Genomic DNA, 21,403 nt, shown 5'->3' with positions numbered 1-21,403 from the left:
GCTTCATGTAAAAAAAAGGCAAAAAAATATACATCAAATTATCTTTGTGATAAGCAAAATTAATGCACACTCAATAGAATTGAAACCATGAACAAAATAAAAGCCTTTGATTATGATAAACAACCAACGGGCCCATGCTTCTGAACACATTTCTTTATACGGTTAAAGATATTTTGAATTCACAAAATCACTCGGACAGCAGCGCTGAGTGAAGCGGCTTCAGTGTCCTCCTGCTGACGTGCCTGTCCGCCACGATGGGGGCCACTTTCCTCTTGGTGGCCGGCGTGTGGCACAGCATGTCGTCCAGGCTCTGCCGCGTCACCTGACCGGCGTGCTCCAGCTGGGAAATGAGCCCATCCGCTTCATCCGCTCGCGCTTGGCCCTCGAAATGCACACGTAGCCGATCCAGCTGAGAAACAATCGAGGCAATGCGGAGGACGCTTGTGCTTCTCAAACGTGCGACCGACTGCTTCCACTTACCACCTCTTGGGAAAATTCCGGCTTCCTGACAAAGGACGGCCTATTGGAGAGTTTGGCTGCGGAAAAAAGGACCGTCATGGCCTCCTCGGTCGCTCCGGACATCGCCAGCAACAAAATCTGATCATTCACGTCAAGAGAGGAAGAAGAAAAAAAAAAGGTTCATGTAGGATAGCGCTCACTATCTAGATTTTTTTCAAGAAAGACTCACCTTTAAGTTTTGGCACAGTCGGCTGTCTGCGCTCATGATTTGTGCGAAAAACCATTGGGCTTTTTCAACGTCGTTCTGAGAAGAAACAAGTTTGGCCAAAGCGTGTGAGAGGGATGGAATGACATTGTGGATTGTCACTGAGCGCATGCACATTTTGAAGCAGAAATACAGACTCACCTGTTGGAGCGCCAATGCAACAGCGAAGCAGTAAGCGTGCCTGGGGACAAATTGCCCTTTGGCCTGAGCCTCTTCCATGAGCGACATGCAAATGGCGTGCGACTCGCTCGTGTTCTGATACAACCACGAAAAAAAAAATAATACACACAAATCGTGATCATCGTTGAAAAGAAAAACAAAAGTTTTCATTCTGAGAAACTCTGCCAAGTGCTGCTGTTTTGGTTAGCAACAGTTTGATTTTATTTTTTTAAACGAAAGGTAAACAAGGTGTTTTCAGTTACCAGTTTATAGCAGACGGCAGACGCCAGCATGAGTGTGTCTTTGTTGAACGGCACACTTTGGCTCCTCATGCACCGCAACACCTCGAGAGCATCTTAAAAGGCATTTGTCATTTTAAAACACAGCAGTCAAGGAGACGGACGGACGGCACGTGCGGAATTGAGGACCGACCCTCGTGATAGCCCTTAACGAATAACATGTCGATGGCAATGTTGAAGGAGGTGGGGTCGGCGAAAAAGCCTCTCATTTCCTGCTCAGGGTGACAAAAGATCAATGGCACCAACGCCGAGCATCTTGAGGTGTTAAAAAAGACGTTTGTATGTGCGCTTCAATTTCAAACATCACTTTCTCCACCTGTGGTGTGCACCTGATCTGTAAGTGTAGCGGCGGCCATCTTCTCCAGGCCCAACTCGTAGCACAGCCTCATGAAGAGCGGGCCAAACTTGAACTCGCCGTGCGCCACGTTGCGGTTTTCTGCATGGTACCTGGCAACAGGTGATGCTGTTGAGTGTCAAGTCATTGGGTCTGGGCTGGTTAAGTCGACGGCACCAAAGCGGACCTATAAATGGCATCTCGGGCCGTCTTCATGTCCTCTGCAGACTGACACAAGTGAAGCAGCAGTTTGAGCTCATCTCGCAAAACCAGGCTGTTCCTCCGCAGTTTGTGGCCAAACAGCTCGATAAAATTTCCTGCAAATATGAAGAGAGAGAAACAAACAGGTCAGACACGAGACTTGCTCTCATGGTGTGCAAAAGATGCATTGAATTAAATAAGTCAAATGTGGATGCACTCCAGTAATTTCTCGCTATAGGTACTTCACCATCTGATCCAGCGACGAGGTGAGCGACCGCCAACTTCCTTCGCTGGAAGTCTTCAAGTTTGACGACATCCTCTGACAGCAGATGCCTTTTTGCTGCACATTTCATACAATGCATTTTAGCAAAGGAGCTGAGGCAGGGCAGGGCAGCGCAGGGCAGCGCAGGGCAGCGCAGGGTCACCCCTTATCCGCACACAAACTCCACCAGTGGACTCAAAGATGTGGACAAACCGAACAAACAAGACAGCAAACGTGTTGAGTTCACCTCCTGAACGAGATTCAATCCAGCCTGGCTGTTGCAAAGCAGAAGTTGTCGCTGTAGGAGAAATGTAGGCACGTAGAAACGAGCGACAACATGATGACGACAAGCCCCGCAGCGCCATATTGGCCCAAGACTGTACCACCACCGCGCTCACAGAGGGGAGACGAATGACAACTACGCAGTGTGGTTAACGCCATCATCATTTGTCCACTGTGCGACATTGATTATATTTTTAAACACTGAAAATCAAACCTTTGTGCAATAAATATGTTCATTTTGCCCAATAATTCTGTTTTGCGTTTTTAAGCTTGACGGGAATGTGGTACATTCCAACACGGCAAAGTCTAAACCATTTTTCTTTTCTTTTAACACTAGATATGTATAATAATGCAATAATATAGATTTTCATTCCTTAATTATGATTTTTAAGATAAAAACGCATTTTTAAAATGTATGATCCAATGTTCCAAATCGTAAATTCCTCTCCCTCCTGGTTATTTTGGGTCTTTCCGCTGTTGGCCACGAGATGGCGCCACGCTAATGTGTTTGACACTGTACACTGGTAAGATGAGTCAAACCAGAAAGTAGATCAAGCTCAGCCTAGTTTTTGCAAAATTATTGATTGTCACATCCTGCTTTTTACACCTACAGTAAGGGACGACCGTAGGGTTATTTTCTTATACGCAAAACTGAAATAATGGCAATAAAAGTGCATTGAGAAGACAAAAGGGAACGTCAATGTCCGTTTTATTATTCTTGTGTTTTGCATTTGGAGTCATTCAGCAGTGGTTGTGTTACACATCGCACACAAACAGTCAGAAAGCGCGCAAGGAAACTTTCACAAATGGCGAGAGCGCACGTACAATATGAGTTTGGAGACCGAGGTTTTCAGGGCACAAGACACATACAGGATACACCACGTGGCCGGCCGCTCGCTGCAGGTTAACATTGTCGACAGGAAGAAAAAGGCAGATTATTAGACTGACTAGAAGAAGAAGAAGAAGAAGAGAAAGTTGTCTGTACTGTCTTTCAAAATTGCTCTTATGTTGCACTGACATTTGTGTAAGACAAAAGTGGTGACGACGATGGTGAATCCCCAACAACTCGTGTTTTTTTTCTTTTGTTTCGTTACGGGCAAGTCCATGCCAAGCAGCACTCGGCTCTACTGGAAGAAATGTAGTGTCATTTATAAGAAGAAGACAGAGAAGCAGAGAAGGTCTCCAACGACGGTCCAGTAATAGTTGTTCCCACAAGCAGAGAGAGAGAGAGAGAAACGTCGTGTTTGTTGTTGCTCCGTATATGTTAAAGTACTTTGAAGGGTTACATCACTATTACGCTAACATCTATGCTAATTCATAGTAGCCGGCCGGGTAAACAAGTGAAGTCGCTAAACTTAGTTGGCTCGTGCCATGCATGGTAACCAAGCCGCACGTTAGTTAGCATTTTGGCTAACCAGCTGACTATTCTTTCCCCAAAAGGTGCATTATTAGCTGGGTGCAAACAAAAGTGATTTTGAGCAAGATGTGATTGGCCGGTTTGCATTTTGGAGGCGTGGCTATGCAAATCCGGGGGCTCGAAATGACCCTTGGCTCAACGATGTGCATTCTTCTGTTTTCCGTTGCGCCGTTTTGTCCTACATCTCGATCTTACAGGCCGGGAAGGACTCGTCCTGCATGACCACCGTGCTGCTGCTGGCCAGGACCATGACGTTGAGCTCCTGCTGCTTCTCGTGGCTCTCCTGGTACCACTCCCTCATCACGTCGGTGTCGTGGGTGGGTATCAGCGTCACCTGCATGTTGTTCTCCCAGCGGGCTTTCCCTTCCAGCAGAGCGTCCAGCACGGCCCGACTGGGCTCCTGCGACGTCTGCTCGTTGCCGCTCACCACGTAGTAGGACGAGCGCACCCGCTGGAAAAACTCTGCGTCCACGTTGTTGGCGTTGCCGTGGTTGGGGATGTAGACCAAATCCATGTACATGGGAGGACAGTTGGCCAGAGCGGACACCTTCCCGCCGCCGGAACCTCGGGACGCCGACGTATTGGTTGCGTTTTTGGCGTCCTTGCCCTCGCCCAGATTCTTCTTGGGAGAGGCCGTCTTTGAGTCCTTGGCTTTGGACAGAGCGCTTTTGCGTGCCGGCGACGACGCCTTCTTGGTGAGCTTTTTCTTCTTGGGCTTTTCGCCGCCTTCCGTGTTGGCGTTGTGGCGGTTTTCCTCGGCCTTGAGGGCTTCCGGATCCACCATGCAGACGTCAGGGGGGCCGGGGGGCGGAGCCCAGTCCCTGATGGGCGCAGGGGGAGGGTCGGCGTGCCTGTAGGTGAGCGTTCGATCGGTGGGCAGAGTCTCCGAGTCGTCCTCCGAGTCGATGTTGGCGTCGGCCGTGATGGACGGGCACTCCTCCGTCCCCGGCGGAACGTCCGAATCGGTCTGAGAGGGTGCGGATTCGCTGATGGATGTGGGCGGAGTCTCTTCGCATTGCTTTGCGGGAAGCTTCCCCCCTGGAGGGGGAGGCCCGCCCCCCGCCGTCTCCAGAATCTTCTCTTCCGCTTCGTTGAGGAAATATTCCACAGGGTTGGGGTTGATGAAAGACGGCGACAGTTCCGTCTTGGGATGACGGTATTCGCACGACGTGACTAAACAGAGGTCCACTTGTGTCTTGGAGAAGCCCGTCGGACTGATCTCGGAGGAGTCGGCGGGCTCCCTGAAGCTGCAGGCTGCGTGTGAGGACGGCGCCGGCGGGGGGGGAGACACTTTGGGGCTGACGGGAGATTTGATTCCAAGCGGTGAATGGTCACTGAGGAACGGGTTGGTCTCCTTGACCGGTAAAGGTTTCTCTTGGTCGGAAAACCAGAAGGCAGAGAGGGAGCTGGGTTCGTGCTGGGCGCCACCCGCAGACGCTCGTTCCACGGGACCTCCCGAAACCGGGGAAGACTCGCTGGAATGGGACGAATGGCTGGGCGAGAGAGAGGCCGCCTTTGTCACTTCCACGCCTTTGGCGAGTTCCTCGGCGGACGGCGAAATGGGGCCGACGTCTGGAGGGACGGCGAGGGGCGAGGGCTCGTCAACCACGAGGGGCATCTCCGTCATCTGGCACGGGGTGGTGACGGACGGAGTGGACTGCGATGCGTCCGACGGTGTCGCGGAAGCGGCGCGGGCCGAATCGCAGTCTTGGAAGAGCAGAGGTTTCTCCGCCACATCCCACGGAGCGTCGTCGATCTCGGTGGGGCCGTTCTCGGTGGCGCGCGAGTTGCTTCCCGCCGACGGGTGCTCCGGAGACTGCTTGCTGAAGTCCAGGGCCAACGAGTGATCCGGAGACTCCAGCGACATGGTGGAATGTTCCGGCGATTTGGCGTCGTGCGTCTGCGCGTTGACTTTGGTCTTCGGCGAGACGTCCGGGGAGATGGACATGGGCCGAGGGCAGTCTTCCTTGGACGGAGACGCCGCCTCGTGGAAGGTCGTCGGGGTCTGACCCACCGAAACGGACAAGGAGTCATCCACTTCCGTGGAGTGAGGGGAACCCACCTCGGCGTGAAGGGACGGCGAGTCGGTGGTGGGCTCGGGCAGGGAACTGGTGGCCAGCGAGGCGGTGGACGCCGAGGCCAAGTGCGAAAACATGTCCTCGGCCGCCGCTTCTTCCAGCGGCGTGCTGGACTTTTCCGAAGCGCTGCTGCCTTCCGAAATGGACATTTTGCTCTCGTCTTTGAAAGCGGCCGCGTAGGGAGCTTCCGATTCTTGTCTGAAAAAGACGCCTCTGCTGGTGTCGTCCTTTGGGCTTCTGGAAGAGCGCGCCAGCTTGTCATCCTCCTCTTTGTCACTCGTGACCTCCACGATGACGGGACCTTGCTCTTCGTCGTCTGACACGGGCGGCAGAGGTCCCGCTTTGTCCTCCACCGGGGACTGGTAGTAAGGCGTGTGACCCGAGGACTGGGGGGAGCCAGCCCCTTCCAACGTCTTGTCATCCGGGCTGAGGGTGGGATCCGCCCGACCGTACCCCGCCAAGGTCGTGGACAGCTCGATGGGGGCGGCGGCCAGCGTGGACGGGGAATCAAAGTTCTGCTCGCTCGGGGGGGAATGCACCAGAGGTGCCGTGTCCTGCTTTCCAAAGTCTTCTCGAACGTCCCAAGTCAACTTGTCCTCTTCCAATAACGACGGTGGCGATATGGTGGAGGCGCTGTGGTTGTAGTCTTGGCCCTGCGTGGCTTCGCTCTTGGACTCGCCCGAACGTAAAGCGAGTCTGCTCCTATCGTACTCTCCGGGTTGTGACATCATCAACGTGGGCGGCGTTGACGTCTGGTCCAACGGGGCGGGCACGCCGGAGAGCTCCACGGTGGAGCGCGGGAGGTCGGAGGTGACGGTAAACTCCTCAGGTGCTTCGTCGGAGGCGGTGGAGGTCTCGGCGCCGGCCGGGAATGTGTCGTCGTGGAAGGGAGCGGCGGGGGAAACGGGCGAAGACTCTTTTGGTGGAGCTGACGCGACCTCTTCCTTCTTCTCATCATCAAGAGCTTTGCGCGGTTCGTCCAGCTCCTCGGTTTCCGCTTTCTCTTCGTAATCGGACGCTTCCTCCATGGCGGCGCCCTCGTCTTCAAACTTGTCCAGTTGAGGCTTGAGCGCCGCTGCCGGCGGCTCGTCCGGCGTGGCGCCGTTTTCCCCTTCGGCCTCGGTGGTGGCGATGCCCTCGTCGACCGACTCGGGGGACTCTTGGCTCTGCGTGACGACGGCGGGCTCCTCTTCTTGCGCAGCCACGGCCTCCTCCGGCGCATCTTCCTCTCGGAGCTCCTCAAAGTCCTTGGTGAGGTCTTCCGGCGAGGACATGGTCGCCCTTTCGTCGTCGGGGCGGAGCGTGACGGGGACGGCGGCGGTGGCCGTCTTTGCTACTTTGGGACCTGCTTTGGCTTTCAGTTTGGAGGGCGTGCCTGCATCTTTTTTCAGGGTCTTTGGTTTGGGGGACAGGACTTTGTCCTCGACTTTTTTGGTGGTCGGCCTTTTGCCGTCTTTCTTCAGCTCCCTCTTGTCGTCCTTTTTCTCCTTGATGGGCGAATCTCTCCTGACGTCCTTCTTCACGTCCCTTTTCTTGGCGTCCTCTTTCTTCACTCGTTCATCTCTCTTGAGCGTGTCCTCTTTCTTGGCTCCTTCCTTCCTAACCTCCTTTTTCTTCTCGGGAGTCATCTTCACGTCTTTCTTGGCGAGGCGCTCCTTCTCGGCTTTGGTTTTGATCAGGGTGGGCTTTTTTTCCGGCGTTTCCGTTTTTACCTTGGACTCCTTCTCCGGCGCCTTTGCCCGTTCCTTCCTGGGCGGGTTCTTTTCTCTCTTTTGCTTTTCGGGGCTCAGCTGGTCGGCATCTGCCTTGGCCGCCTCCTCCTTAAATTCTTTCCTGCTGTCTTTGGCGGGCGACGGCTTGGGCGTGGACTTGATGGACTTGAGGCTCTCTTTGCTGTCGGTCCTGTTCTTCATCTTGGCCGCTTTGGGCGCTTGGGCGGGCGGCGCTTGGGAGGGCGGCGCTTTTTGCGTGACCACCGCCTGCTTCAGGAAGTCCAGGTGCTTGAGTTTTTCCAAGCCTTCAAAGATGTGCCGCTGGGTGGCGTTTCCCGGAAAGAGGACGCGCACCACTTTCTCCGAGGGGTTGGCGGGGTGCCACACGATGAGCGAGGCGATGGACGTCAAGTGAGACACGGGGAACTGGGACTCCTTCCCGTCGGGCAGCAAGATGGACGCCGTGTCCTTGGGGCTCCCGGTCCACTGCTTGAGAAAATGCTGCATCTCCTTGCTGTTCTTTGCCGGATTGAGGACGTACATCTCCAGCTTTCCCACGCCCATCTTCTGAAAGAGCACCATGGGTTCCACGGTGTTCCCGACGGGGCGTTGCAGCGGCTCGGTTCTGAGATTCAGCTTGGCCAGGAGCTGCTGAGCGGCCGCCGCCTCCTCCAGATTCTTGCGTACCCTGTGATCGTGCTCGTTGACGTCCACGTTCTCCGGAAAGTTGACGAAGACGACGCCGATGTCGGGCGAGATCATGTTCTTCAGCCACTCGCCGTCGGGGGCGGAGTCCCGCGAGCGCTCCTCCTCCAGCTCGGCCATCTTCCTCCTTAGCATGCTGTTGACGCCCGGCAGGTTGTCGTCGCCGACGTGGGTCAGCAGGATGGAGTCCACGCGGTCCAGGTGCCTGACCAGCTTCCAGAAGCACGACCTCCTGTCGGAGCCGCCGTTGACCAGCATGTTGAAGCCGTTGACGGCGAAGAGAGCCGAGTCGCCGCGACCGGCGGGGAAGATGTAGCAACACGGCTTGGAGAGCTTGAGGAAGCCGCCCGAGGCCGGCGGCTCCAGAAGCTCGAAAGGGCTGAGGATCTCCACCGACTCGGACAGGTACTCGGTGAACTCGGAGAGGCCCTCCATTTCGGGGAGGATGAGCGGCGAGTTCAGCTTCATGTTGATGAAGTCTTGCAGGTTGTGCTTGTCCAGCCGGGAGTTTTTCCACTCGCCTTGATCGGGGCAGGACAGCGTCAGGTGGGCTTTGTTCTCCGGGTGGACGGTGCTCAGCAGTTCGCCGATCTGAGCGACGGCAAAAAACGGGCTTATTTGGCTGCGCGATTCAAACACTCACACGCGCGAGGAAGAAAAGGCCCGACGTGCCTCCTGGTCGGTGAAGATGTCGATGAACTTGGAGAAGGAAAACGAGCCCGACTGAAGTAGGAGCTCGCCCGTACTTTCCGTGCACTGGCCCGACAGGATCAGAAGCTTGTGTCTGGCCGAGTTGGAGATCATCAATCGGACCTGAAAAGAAAAGGTGGAAGTGGGACGGCTCGCTCACAATCCGCCACGTGGCTCGGCTTTACCTCGGTGCTGACGGTGTCGTCGGCGGGGTTGATGAGCACCACCGTCTCCAGCACGTTGCTTTTATGGTGAAGGATTCTCTGGCCTGCGAAAAAAAAAACAAATATGTCACACGTGCGCTAATTACAACTGACTTGTAATTTCTGATCTTTTGTGTGAGCCCACAAGGAGCTCGGTCCTTAAAGCGACAGTGTCCTCGCACACGCGCTTCATTTCCTCTCCCTTCACCTCCTGGGAGTGGGCGTCGGTCTCCGGCTGCCAATCGTACCGAGATCGGCGCATCGGAGAGGGCGTGACCCCTGCCGGCAGTTACCCAGCAAAACTCGACCCCCCCCCCCCCCCCCCCCCCCCCTGGCTTCCTGCTGGAGGCAGACGGTCACACAATCAAGCACACGGGAAGAAATCAATGCGGAAGGCACCGGACCAAAAATAGATCAGTGGAACAACTGCAGGGATGAGCACCCCTCCCTTTGATAAAAATGAATAAACCTAAAACAGCTTATGTAATGAGGATAAAACGGTGCGCCGCCAAACCCAACAAAAGGGAGGCCCAGCCAGACAATGATGTAGCAAAAACAAAAAAAATGCAGGAGAAGAGTCATGATGCAGGTGATGGCGTCCACTGACCCAATTTACCGTCGGCCATCTTTTCTAAGCGACAGCAGAAAACACACTGCCTGGCCACGTGTGTTGCACCACCGTTTGTGTTCCACTATCACTATTGCACAGCGTGGATGTCAAAGCCCCAGAAAATGGCTCGCATCCCTAAAAAACGTCAAGTCACTGCTTTCTCAAGGGGGCGGGGCGGGGCTTCGCTCGCTCGACTTATCCTAATTTGGCTCGCTCTGCTCTCAAGTGATTGCCATCTTGGAGCTGTTCCATTTGGACGGCATTGTTGCTTTCACCTTGGCAGAGATGACACAAAGGAAGCGCCACCGCCCCCCCCGAAAAGATATTGACGTGCTGCCGCATGGTCTCCACTTTCATTTGTGCCATGCCATCCGCCGCCGTTCCTCAAATAGCGCCCGCCGCTCAATAATTGCAGGCCCAATTTGCCAAGGCAAGCGCTCAGCTGAATAAATGCCGCGCCCAAGACACCCGAGAGACGGACGCTTTGTGCCGCGGGAAACCATGCAATCCTATCAAGTCATGCACGTTTCACCTTTGACATCGGCGGAGAAACGCGCCGAGTGTCGGGATACTTCACCTTTGACATCGGCGGAGAAACGCGCCGAGTGTCGGGATACAAAAAGCTTGAGTTCCTGGTCCAGGTTGCAATCCATCAGATTGGTGTCCCATGAGCGGATGCCTGAAAAATAAAAAGATAAACAAACATGAAGAAGCACTGAAGCTTTTTTTCCCCAAAGAAAATCAGTTTGCGTTTTTTTTCAATCTGTTTGAGGCAAACGAGAAGCAGTTTAAGACTGGATCACATCAGAACAGAGCTGAGTCACGGCTCCGTCAGCACAATGAAAGCGCTTCTTCTCAAAACAAAGCATGCAATCGGGGTGGGGCACAACATGTGCTTTGACGCCTGTGTCCGATCCATAAACCCCAAGTGCACATAAGGGGGAAAATGACTCAGGGGGATCCGATAAATTGGCACAGTCACATCCAGGCCCAAATATATTTGGACAACCCCGCCTCCTCGTTGGTTCGCTCAATGTGAGCTCAGTTTTAATCAGTAAGTCAGTAAGAAATCGTTTGGCACAATGCTTTTTTTTTTTTTTTTTTTAAAGAAGTAACAATAATGAGGTTACTAAAATAGGTTTGAATTTTTTTTCTTAAATTGATGCAAATTGTATGTGTAAATTCAACGATGCTTTTCGGCCCAATTTGACACTTTGAAGATGCTCTCGATATTCATCTCCATAAACGACAGCAAGAACCCAATGAACCCACCCCACCCTCGACGCTCTCACTTGATGAAGCGAAGGTGGAGGATGAAGCCACAGTCAGGTGCCACTGCCCAACTACTTTTGGGCCAATTTTTTTATGCTAATCATTTTTCGTCCGTCCCGACATTGACTGTTCTTTCTTTCTCTTTCAAATGCAATCGCTACTGTAGCTAATCTTCCACCTTTGGAAGCAACAAGAAAAAGCGAATGGCTCGATTGGTCCTCGCGAGTTTCCGTAGGGACCGCAGTGCGGCCCGGGCCACGCCTACCGGCCGGTGTGCGATGAGAGAGCTGGATGCAGGAGGAGCAAGAGATGGGAGCATGTTGCTCCCACGGGATAGGGATTCAATGGGTTTATCGCCGGAGGGCGCCGCAAAGAATAAAGAATGGAAATAAACACGTCAAACGTGAGCGGCAAGTGCGTGTGCGTCACGAAGACCCCCCACCCCGGGCCATCCCCACCCAGGCCGGCTGTCTCGCCCTGTTGCTCGCCAGCTTACCCTTCTCGATGTCGGCCACGGCGCACTTCAGGTTCTCCTCCGCGACCATCTCGCCGAGGACCACCAGCAGGTAGAATTTAGAGTCGACAAAGTGTCGCGCGGGGCTGGCGGCCACCGCGGCGGGCGAGCCGGGTGCCGTCATCGGCTCCGCCGTCGGCATCGCTTCGGGCATCGCATGAACGCTCTGCTGCACCAGGACGGACATCCTGGCGGTCGCTCCCTCCTCTTCTAACTTCTTCTTCTTCTTCTTCTTTTTGCTCTTTCTTGGATGCTGCTTGTGCTGCTGCTGCGGTCGGCGCACGAGTGGGGACAAGGAGTGGCTCCGGCTGCCTGCAAGCCCCCCACCCCACCCCACCCCCCCTTTTTTTCTGCACACTCACCGCACAGCTGATGTCACGGGCAACGAATCAAACGCACCCTCCCGGAAGAAAGCGGGATGATGAGGAGGAGGAGGATGACAATTCCGTGTTGATCTCTCATCGATCCTTCAATGGCATCTCACTTAAACGATGATGGAGGTGCCCCACAGTTTTTCCATCAGTGCTACTCGGGTCGCGTAGGACCTCGCCCCTCCTATGACGAAGAGCTCACTTGAAAAAATGGACGAAATAAGTCCATTAAGATAGGCTGGGCGAATTGGGTGGGGTCGGAACCTTGGAAAATTCTTCAAAATGCTGATAAACCGCCAATATTAAATCAAACAAACATTTTTGAAAACAACAACAACAACACCTATAGCAGGAATTTCCCTTTCCCAAGCAAAATCAAAAGGTGTGCCCACAGCCACAGGCAGGGGAGCTTGAAAGCAAACCATAAAAGAGCAAGCGATCAATAGGAAACGCGTTGCGATCAGACAGACAGAAAGGAAGGAAGCAAGAGGAGCGACGCACGCCAGGCGATGCTAAACTAGCTTGACAGCCAACATCAAAAACGCTTTTCCAACAAACAAACCTAAAATAGAAATGTGCTGATCATCAAGTCACGTGTACTGCATAGTCATCATCTGGATCAATAGACTTTCCGATGCCAGATCGAGAGAATAGCTTTCATAACTCCACGATACTGCTCGCATTGATCTGAAAACTTTGCCTCAATAACAGGTCACGTTGATTACTGTGCCGACAGCACCACCTAGCGGCAATAATTGGCGACAGCCTGTCTAGCCAACGCTTGTTTTTTTTTTTTGGTCCACCTTTTCCTCCCACTGTCCCGTTTGGGTCCCCAGTGCTGAACAAATCGTCAGGATAAAGTGGCGACTTTGGGAAAGTTTTGGAAGTTCTTGTGAGCCACTTGAAGTTGTCCTTCCCATCATGTGCATGGGGCTTGATAGCTCACTTTGTCTTCATTGAGAGCCCAAAAAAAGAACACAGGACAATCCAAAGATGAAAAAAAACTCTGTTGCTTGATAAAACAAACACAAAAATATCAGGCTGAGCTGCGTTATCGCACTGAGCCGCAAATATTCCGCCCCCGGTGGAATAGCTCTTGAAAACGTTGCCCCTTTTTCCTGGGAACGCGCTTATCTCGGATCCACCACGCAGACTTTGACAATATGATGATGCTAATTTGTTCACACAAAGCGACAGAGCCTCTTTTTTCCGAATGGTGCCAAATTTCAGATTGTGCTAAAGTGTGAAATATTTTCCTCAATGAAGCAATAAAGAGCAAATTTGAGCCGAGAGTTGCAGCAATTTTGGGGGGGGGGGATTTTTTTTTCACACCCCGGCAAAGAGTCATCGTTTATTTTCACCGACCAGAGGCGAGAAACCTCAAGAACGCTGAGATTAAAAAAGAAAAAACGCGAATCAACAAGCGAGGTCTGGCCGGCTTTTATGTTCAGGTGAGGACAGGCTATGATTTGGTGTATGAAAAGAAAGCGCCCCGAGCAAGTGGCAGCCCAATTCAAGTGATTATGTCGCTGGAATCCAATCAAAGATTCCATTGTATTGCTTCTGCACTGGAAAAGTCTACACACCCCTGTTGAGAGTTTACACAAAAAAGATGCTTTAGTGTCAACGGAGGATCAGCGAGCATGCAGTCAAAGACGAACAGGCATGTTTGCTCCTCCGTGTGCATTCCAAACTTTTGGCATGTGTATATACAAAAATAAGTCACCTCGCCCTCCCTCCCTCGTATACACACACACACACACACAGCGTCACACTGGAGACGTTCGGCGTGTGCTGTTTGCGCTCCCGAAGGGGAAATAGTTTGCAGGTGTCAGGACTTGTTCCTCTAAAGCTTACGCTAAAATGTCATCCTGCTTGCTGGATAACGTGGAATTCGCTCCACGACCAGCAAATAAAAGTGAACGGTCGAGAAGGAAAGGCCAAGTTGAAGGCCAGGACGTCTCGGCTGCGAGGCGGTCGTCGCAACCACTAGGGCGCTCCACTGGCTTTTTTACATAACTCAGTTAAAAAAAGATTCAATCTAGTCTACTTTTTCCATAACAACTCAGTAAAAAAATCAAGTCTAATGCGCACCCTGATATTTGGTTAGAAAAAAAAATAATCAAGCCTGCTTTTTCCATAACAACTCAGTAAAAAAAAAAAAAAAAAAAATCAAGTCTGATGACTGAACCAAATTGAGCGTGTGCAGATTTGAAGGCGTGCAGCCGCAAACTCTGCAGCTCAAACATCAGTTGGCTTTTTTTGATATGGGAAATGTCGAAGGGTCATTGAAAAGAAAAGGCCAATCTTCATCAAATGAGCCCGACGACTCAACGTATCCCTGTGCGGAAAGCGGTTATCCGCTTTTCCGCGCTACTCATAAACATGACAAACGTTTATCGGTGTCTTCCTCCGACTTGCACCTTTAACCCGTGGCTGGGGGAGGAACCTGACTCCCCTGGAGCAGGGCGGGGGCGCTCACTCCCGATTCCCGACTCCCGGGACGACAACATGGGAAGCGATGAGCTGGAAATGCGGCGGCCATCTTGTTTGTTTGTTTTTTCTTTGGAATCTCGCTCAACTTGGCAAGCGGCGCCGACGCATTGAGACTTGTCCTTCTCTTAGAGCGAGGGGGGGGCACGTGTATCCAAATGATCGACTTTCTCAGGCATCAGAGGTGCAAGTGCGCTCGGGAAGGCCGTAAATTTCAAGCGGGGTGTTTTGATCGGCTCCCCGGAGAGGCCCTTTGGTCACATGACCCGGTTTCGCCGAGTGCAACTGGAGAACGGGGACGTTCCCAGGCCGGGTCGGTTCATCCCGTTCGCGCGCTGCCAACTTCTTGCCGATATGCGTCAGCAGGAGATAAAACTAGCCTCAAATATTGGGGCCGATGAGTCCCCCGGGCAGCGCCTGTTTGTGCCTTACTTTGAGGCATTCGGGTCGGCTGCCAGGAAATTCCGCGTTGCTGATCGTCGTGTGCTGAGCATGCCGAGGTCAGCCGGAATGCTTAATGACAAAAAATGTGGTCCATCGTGAGTAGACCTTCAACATAGTCGGCGGCCATTTTGGTTCAGAGCGGAGCTGCAATTCCAAGGGTTCAAAGAAAGAGCCTCAAAAATGTTTTGAAAATCCACCGAGAAGCCACTTTGACTTGTGAACATGACGTTTGGGCACTCTGTCTATTATGCGCAGACTTACATAAACAGCCCGAGAAGCGACCCCTGAAAGAAATTTCAGAGTTTTATGCCCACTTGCATGGCGCAGGCGGAAGTTTTTTGCACATAAAAAAAAGAAAGAAAGCAGAAGTGAAGTAGAAAGTGCAACCCCCAACGCAAAGTGAGCTGTTGCTTCATTTCTAGGAGGAGCAGGAGGAGGAGCTGAGTGGGAACAACCTCCCCTGCACTCACTTGCCGTCAGAAACGCCTGAGCGGAGCTCGCACACGGCAGCAGCGCAGCACGGCGCAGCGCAGCGCGGCGCGGCCGGCACCACAAACTTTTCCACGCTGGGATGTGACTTTTTCCTTCGGAGCAAGCTCGAGGGGGAAGATGAACGCCAGCGCCCACGCGCCGCCTAGGACCTTCCAGCCGCCCACCATCCCGGTCATCATGTTCATCTTCGGGGTGGTGGGCAACGTGACGGCCATCGTGGTGCTGCGCATCTCGCGCAAGGAGCAAAAGGAGTCCACCTTCTACACGCTGGTGTGCGGGCTGGCCGTCACCGACCTGCTGGGCACGCTGCTGGCCAGCCCCGTCACCATCGCCACCTACGTGCGCGGCGGCTGGCCCGGCGCCCGCCCGCTCTGCCAGTACTCGGGCTTCGTCCTGCTCTTCTTCTTCCTGGCGCAGTTGTGCATCCTGTGCGCCATGTCGGTGGAGCGCTACCTGGCCATCAACCACGCCTACTTCTACAACCGTTACGTCAACCAGCGGCTGGCGGCGCTGGCGCTGCTGGCCATCTACGTCAGCAACGCGGGGCTGTGCGCGCTGCCCGGCGTGGGCTTGGGCGAGGTCAAGCTGCAGCGGCCGGGCAGCTGGTGCTTCATCGACTGGCACGGCGGCGCCAACCGCACGGCGGTGGCCGCCTTCAACTTGGCCTACGCCGGCGTCAACGCCGCCGTGGTGCTGGCCACGGTGGCGTGCAACGTCATGGTGTGCGGCGCGCTCATCCTCATGCACCGCCGTTTCATCCGCCGCACCTCGCTGGGGGCCGGGCGCGGGCGGCGCCAGGCGGCGGCCCGCGAGCAGCCCGCCCGCCGCAGGAGCCTGGGCCGGCTGGCCGGGGCCGAGATCCAGATGGTCATCCTGCTCATCGCCACCTCGCTGGTGGTGCTGGTCTGCTCCATCCCCTTGTTGGTGAGTTGCCTCGGCGGCCGCTTCATCAGCGAGGCCATTTGCGATGCCTTCTTGTCACTATCTGACTAGCATTGTCTCTCCAGCTGAGGATCTTTGTGAACCAGCTGTACAGCAAGCAGAAGGAAGAGTGGACGGGGCTCAACAAAGACCTGCTGGCCATCCGCATGGCCTCCGTCAACCCCATCCTGGACCCGTGGGTCTACATCCTGCTGCGGAAGACGGTGGTCCTCACGCTCATGGAGAAGGTCAAATGTCTCTTCTGCAGGATGGGGCGGGGCCGGCGAGGAGGCGGCGGCGGCGGCGGCGGACAGTTCCGCTGCGCCGGCGTCCGCCTGTCCTCCTCGTCCGTGATGTCGCGGGACTCGCCGTCGCTGGTGTCGCGAGGGTGCCCGGGGACGGCGTGCACCTCGCAGACCTTCCTGTGGCCGGCCGAGGGCGGGACGGGCTCCTTTCGGGAGGGGGCGGCCGGGGGCGGACGCGAACCGCCGAGCCCGAGCGAGCGGCCCAGGCCGGCTTTGCAAGTGTCACTTACGGACGGGACGGCAAACATCCAGGAGAGAATTACCTGAGGAAAGACTTTCCGCTGGCGCAAGTTATCACTACATGTCGTCGGCCGGAGCCCAACATTTTTGGGCCGCGGTTGAATGAAGCTTCATGCCCAGTTGTGATTCAGCGCCTGGACTGCACTTACAGCGAACCCCCGTTTATTGCGGGGTTCAGGACGCATCTACAATAGAAGAAAGTCCACCATATCGAAAAACCAAAGAGAAAAAAAAAGAAATAAAAAAAAATCACACATTTAACCAAAACGCACTTGGTCAAGTACAGTGAACCCCGGCACCGAGCGGATTTGTTTTGGGGACCTGTTCTTCATGACTTGTCGCCATCTTGTGGCCTTTTAGTGCCAAGGGATTACATTGAGATACATTGAGGAGCTTCATTTGGACAAAAGTAGTGCTTCGTTACCATCATGTGGCATCTATGGCGATTCCAAATATTTCTGTGAGTGTGACAATTGCAAATCTTTTGGGTTTGTACTGCCTCATCTTAATTGTGTCATCAAATGTGTCTGTGTTAGCTTAGCATAGAGTAAACAAAAACAAAGCCTACCTTCGCCAACTGTATTCCTACGCGTTGACTGTTTTGGCGCTCTCGGCCGCAACGAGAGGCAAAGCCTGCCTGCTTCGAGTCACGCCCAGCCGCCTCTAGAAAACAAAACGGCAATCAGACATCGAACAGCAAATAGTCAACAATAGCGTCATCATTTTGTCCCAACAAAAGTCTGCTGGCTCAAAATGTTAACATAATAGCAAGTGGCAAAAATGAGCATAGCCACAGGACTTGGTGAGTCTTACTAGAGGTTCATCTCACCTTCTGTTTCTTCTTCTTCTCTTTGCTAACCCCACTGCATCACCTCAAGTAGCGCTCAGCGCTGCCGTCTTGTGGCGCTCCACCGAAGGCACGCGACGCTACATTCGGACTTGCTTGAATGCTGTAAGAAATAAATGGAAACAAAGTTTAAAAATAATCCGTCATCCAGCAGGGGTTTCGCTCAACAGAAATAGTCTCCCATCCCATTTCCCAAAAGTTCCTTTAGCCACGTGCTACGTGACCGGTAAGCTAGTCAAATGTGAATGTTGCTGTTGCCAGAAGCGAATGTATTTTGCGATGGTCTTCTCTGTGAGAAGGTGCAGAGATTTGGAGGCGACAGCTTTCGGGGTGTCAGCGCCACCGCCGAGTTTGCTCACTTTGTCATCCTGCCTTGAACGTTTGAAAGAAAGCGCAGGAAAACTCGTATCCTTGTACAAAATGATAGCAACAATAAAGTTGTGAAACATCTTTTCCCCGCCTGTATTTTGACTTCCTAAAGATGATGATTTACAGCGTAGATGGCACAAAAAGTCGACCTCAATTCATCTGCTAATTACGCAACTTGGAGGGAGAGGGCCGCGCAACACCATGAGGACGCGTGACAATCACACATACAAAAGGAGAAGATGAAAAAAGGGAAATGTTCCATTTTGATTCCAGGGCATTTCTTTTATTGGGTGTCCAAGTGACAGGAAGCCAGCCTCAGCGACTTTTGAAAGTCACTGTAAAGCCAAGACAAGACAAGACAAGAGTGACTTGTAAACAAAGCGTGCCAAATTGAAATGACGCCTATTCAGATCTTATCTTGGGTCACTCATTTCCCTTCCATGACAATCATCCCATCCGTTTGCGCGCAATGACTCGCGTAGTTCCTTTTCAGAGTCTTCTCATTTTGACAAAGTCTTCCCGCAAGGGCTCCGCCGCGTCCCCCGCCGCGCCCGCCCCTGATTCCAGCACGTTCCCCGCCGCATCCACCACCAGGGCGCCCGGGCTAAGCGGACGGCCCGGGCCCGCCTGGCGCCGGGCGACGGCCTCGCACGCCGCCACCACCTCGTCCGACTCAAAGTCAAAGTCCCCGCCGAGCTCCGGGGGATCGGCGAGCCGCCGGTCGGTCTCGGCTCGCCGGCCGAGCGTCTCCCCGGCGGCCGCCTTCTGCCGGCGCAGCGTCCGCGCCCACGCCAGGTCGTCCTGCCACAGGGCGGGCTCCCACGGGCGTAGGTGGACGGCCACCTGGAAGGACCGCAGCGCCTGTGCGCAAAAACGCACAACGATCCAGACTCAATGACACGTCGCCTAACGTTGCCTTCGCTTGATGCGAACACACAATGCAAACTCCATAGGCGGGCCAATGAAAGTAGCATCAAGTGAAGAACAGTTGGTGATGAAATGTTTGCAAAACGCTGAAACGCGACTGGACATGCCTGGGTTAAAAATAGATGCGCACACACACAAGCTGACTGCCTCGCATTGTGTCTCTGTGTTTGACTTTCATCACTTCCTATTGTATTGGCTGTAGGACGGGTTGCGCAAGAAGAATGGGGGGGGTATTTTTGGAGGCCCCCCCCCTGACGATACGCGGTGCAGCTTTCAAAGTAGCGGCGGAAAGCAATCGAGTACAAATACAGCAGGCTTTGTTTCGTTTTTTTTTTTACGACAGGTTTCTGTACTTAAGAGTGTGCGTACTTTTGCAACTTCTGCACACGCACGCCCAGCATATTCAAGAGGCGACATGTTTAGCGCGGCGGCAACATTGGCAACATTGGCAACGGCCGGCCGGCGCCTGGAGCGCTCGCAGTGATGTTTGCAGTCAACAGGCGCAAGCGACTACTGAGCTTAACGGCTTATCAAAAAAACAAAACAAAAAACTGGGGAGCTGAGGCCGTTGTGACTCACCAGGTCGACCTCCCCCATGGTGAGCTGGGCGCGGCCCAGCGTCTGCCAGGCCTCCCACCACCCGCGGCGCAGCTTCACCGCCGTCTCTGCCGCCTTGACGGCGGGGAAGGCCTCCCGCAGTGTCGTCAGCACCTGCGGCCGGCCCGAAAACAAGTCACGTCGTCAATTCAAGTTGACATTTGCGCTATTTGGGTAGGGGCCATCAGTCACCTGGGCCTTCATCTCGTACAACAGCGGGTCGTCGGGAGTCAGCTGAATGGCCTCGTCCCACTTCTTAACGGCTTCCCTGTGCCTGGGGGAAGGGGGAAAAACACAGGTTACTGTCTTTTTACATCTGCCGGGATTAGCGACGGCTTCAAAGACCCGAAACGCAAGGCAAGATTTCAAATTGGATGGAAGCTAATGTTATGTAAGCTAACAAAAGGCCCGCGTGTTTACACAGTGAAGCCTTGCGTGATATGGCTTCTTATTGACAGATTGCTCTTGCCCAACCTTGTCATATTATTGTATGCTTGAAAACAGAATGGCTTCCAGTCCTCTCACAGTCATTGGCCGCTCTCTCACGTTGGTTGCGGTACGAATGGAAGTGTCGAAAGAGTCAGCAAACCACCAGCGGACCATGTGACGAAATGAGGCAATATGTATGTGCGCTTCCTATATAGTAGGTGTGAAAGGTCCACGCTAAAAACGGGTTTCTGTGTACACAGAAAGGACAAACAAAGCATCGAACGGAACAACAAGCAAAAGTCCCCTCTGGTAAAAGTGCAACGAGAGGTCGTTTTGCCGTTTTCCCAGCAGGGTCCGTTTGAGTTGGGCGACATATCGGGCGTTTGAATCTCACCCGTGGTTCAGCCCCATTAAAAAGCAATGGCTTGAAAATCGGCCAAATAGCTGGGCCTGCAAATGTGCGTCAAAGAGGTCGACCCATCTAAAACCATCACCGGGCATCATTTCCGTGCAAATGCGATTATCAGCCGTTGCCCGTGGCAACACGCAGCAAGCATTTGAGGTCTCGGAGGGCAGATGGACTCATTGAAATCGAGTTATGAGGCTCAGCTACCCGGCTGGAAAGATCAGATAACCGCTCACCGTGTAATGTCGTTTGGGATGGGGACCTGGACTGGCGGAAACGGACAAAATCTCGGCCAGTTTCTTTCAGGAGATTTGACAATGGGCAAAATGGCAGACCTCCTGTGTTTTATCAGCCATGGATGTGGGAGACGTTTGGGTGGGTGAGCGACATGTTTACCACATTTCAAGTCAAAATGGCTTAAAATGGCTCAGGAAACACTTGCATCAAAATTCAAGGGGGAAAAGACGAGCGTGGGCACAAAATCAACTCGGAAGTCAGGGCACCTCTGCACTGGTGGACGTTTTACCTTGACAATGGCGCCACCTGTTGGTCGCTTTCCGTCAGCGCACGTTCAAACAACAACAAACAAGAAGAAGAAGAGCAATCCTCCGAACTAACCACCTGTTTTGCTCGGCCAGCAGGACGCCTTCGTCCTTTAGGGTCTTGCTCTTGGCTGCGCACTCCTCCAGCAAGACATCCCGGCGGCGTTTGACGGCTTGCTGCCAGTCCACTTCCCCGTCGCGCCGTGGCGCCGCCGCGTGGCCGTCGTCCGCCCCCTCGAAATGCTGAGCTGCCGACCTCGATACCTTCTCGCCCGCTTTCCTCTTCCAGCCAAAGGATGCCATATGCCCGGTGAGGGGGATAATGCGCGGTGTGTTCGGGTTAACTGTACGGAAAAGAGACACATGATTTAGCCCGCTACGTCGGCGCGATCATGTATATTGATTGATAAATGTGAAGACATACTAGGTCAGCGCTCGACAAACAAACGCACGAGTAGTCATCATAACTCGGAAAGAATCCTGACAGAGCTGGATGCGACTAGTTATGCCTGGAGCCGGCGGTGACGTCATCAATACGCGACAGCTGTTCCGGTGAAG

At 53.6% G+C, this 21,403-nt stretch overlaps 4 protein-coding genes and 1 long non-coding RNA gene across 12 annotated transcripts; 2 read left to right on the top strand and 3 right to left on the bottom strand.

Annotated features, from left to right (window-relative positions):
• Window positions 1-138: 138 nt before the first annotated feature.
• Window positions 139-2,386, bottom strand: ptcd2 (pentatricopeptide repeat domain 2). Of its 2 annotated transcripts, none has more exons than XM_088392826.1 (10): window positions 2,227-2,386; window positions 1,965-2,057; window positions 1,704-1,833; window positions 1,512-1,629; window positions 1,316-1,394; window positions 1,147-1,238; window positions 866-979; window positions 689-763; window positions 481-597; window positions 139-409 (listed from the first exon to the last, which is right to left on the bottom strand). In XM_088392826.1, exons 1-10 carry the CDS (start codon window positions 2,342-2,344, stop codon window positions 188-190), a joined length of 1,158 nt encoding a protein of 385 aa, XP_088248952.1. In that variant the 5' UTR covers window positions 2,345-2,386; the 3' UTR covers window positions 139-187. The 2 variants fall into 2 exon arrangements, with proteins under 2 accessions (XP_088248952.1, XP_088248953.1); XM_088392827.1 differs by having other exon boundaries at window positions 139-382.
• Window positions 2,387-2,953: 567 nt separating this feature from the next.
• On the bottom strand, window positions 2,954-17,623 carry map1b (microtubule-associated protein 1B). 6 transcript variants are annotated; one of them, XM_088393047.1, is made up of 8 exons: window positions 17,558-17,623; window positions 12,396-17,391; window positions 11,825-12,017; window positions 11,445-11,730; window positions 10,254-10,355; window positions 9,049-9,131; window positions 8,846-8,986; window positions 2,954-8,764 (listed from the first exon to the last, which is right to left on the bottom strand). In XM_088393047.1, exons 4-8 carry the CDS (start codon window positions 11,647-11,649, stop codon window positions 3,857-3,859), a joined length of 5,439 nt encoding a protein of 1,812 aa, XP_088249173.1. In that variant the 5' UTR covers window positions 11,650-11,730; window positions 11,825-12,017; window positions 12,396-17,391; window positions 17,558-17,623; the 3' UTR covers window positions 2,954-3,856. The 6 variants fall into 6 exon arrangements, with proteins under 6 accessions (XP_088249173.1, XP_088249174.1, XP_088249171.1 ...); XM_088393048.1 differs by having other exon boundaries at window positions 11,445-11,727; XM_088393045.1 differs by having other exon boundaries at window positions 11,445-12,017.
• On the top strand, window positions 11,120-13,118 carry LOC148389291 (uncharacterized). The gene is made up of 2 exons (XR_015861945.1): window positions 11,120-11,514; window positions 11,749-13,118. It is a non-coding gene; the product is annotated as an uncharacterized LOC148389291 (long non-coding RNA).
• Window positions 14,345-18,028, top strand: ptger4b (prostaglandin E receptor 4 (subtype EP4) b). The gene is made up of 2 exons (XM_088393052.1): window positions 14,345-16,186; window positions 16,270-18,028. Exons 1-2 carry the CDS (start codon window positions 15,380-15,382, stop codon window positions 16,753-16,755), a joined length of 1,293 nt encoding a protein of 430 aa, XP_088249178.1. The 5' UTR covers window positions 14,345-15,379; the 3' UTR covers window positions 16,756-18,028.
• A 177-nt stretch (window positions 18,029-18,205) lies between these two features.
• ttc33 (tetratricopeptide repeat domain 33) lies at window positions 18,206-21,396 on the bottom strand. Of its 2 annotated transcripts, none has more exons than XM_088393054.1 (5): window positions 21,270-21,396; window positions 20,922-21,189; window positions 19,661-19,742; window positions 19,451-19,582; window positions 18,206-18,805 (listed from the first exon to the last, which is right to left on the bottom strand). In XM_088393054.1, the coding sequence occupies exons 2-5, from the start codon at window positions 21,146-21,148 to the stop codon at window positions 18,434-18,436; spliced, it is 813 nt and encodes a 270-aa protein (XP_088249180.1). In that variant the 5' UTR covers window positions 21,149-21,189; window positions 21,270-21,396; the 3' UTR covers window positions 18,206-18,433. The 2 variants fall into 2 exon arrangements, with proteins under 2 accessions (XP_088249180.1, XP_088249181.1); XM_088393055.1 differs by having other exon boundaries at window positions 20,925-21,189.
• Between the last annotated feature and the right edge of the window lie 7 nt (window positions 21,397-21,403).

This window comes from Syngnathus floridae, chromosome 12 (genome assembly GCF_059516105.1).
Source record: "Syngnathus floridae isolate MCC-2025c chromosome 12, RoL_Sflo_1.0, whole genome shotgun sequence".
Classification (NCBI taxonomy): Eukaryota; Metazoa; Chordata; class Actinopteri; order Syngnathiformes; family Syngnathidae; genus Syngnathus; species Syngnathus floridae.
Note: the sequence above shows the minus strand (reverse complement) of the source record. Positions and strands in the feature narration are given on the sequence as shown.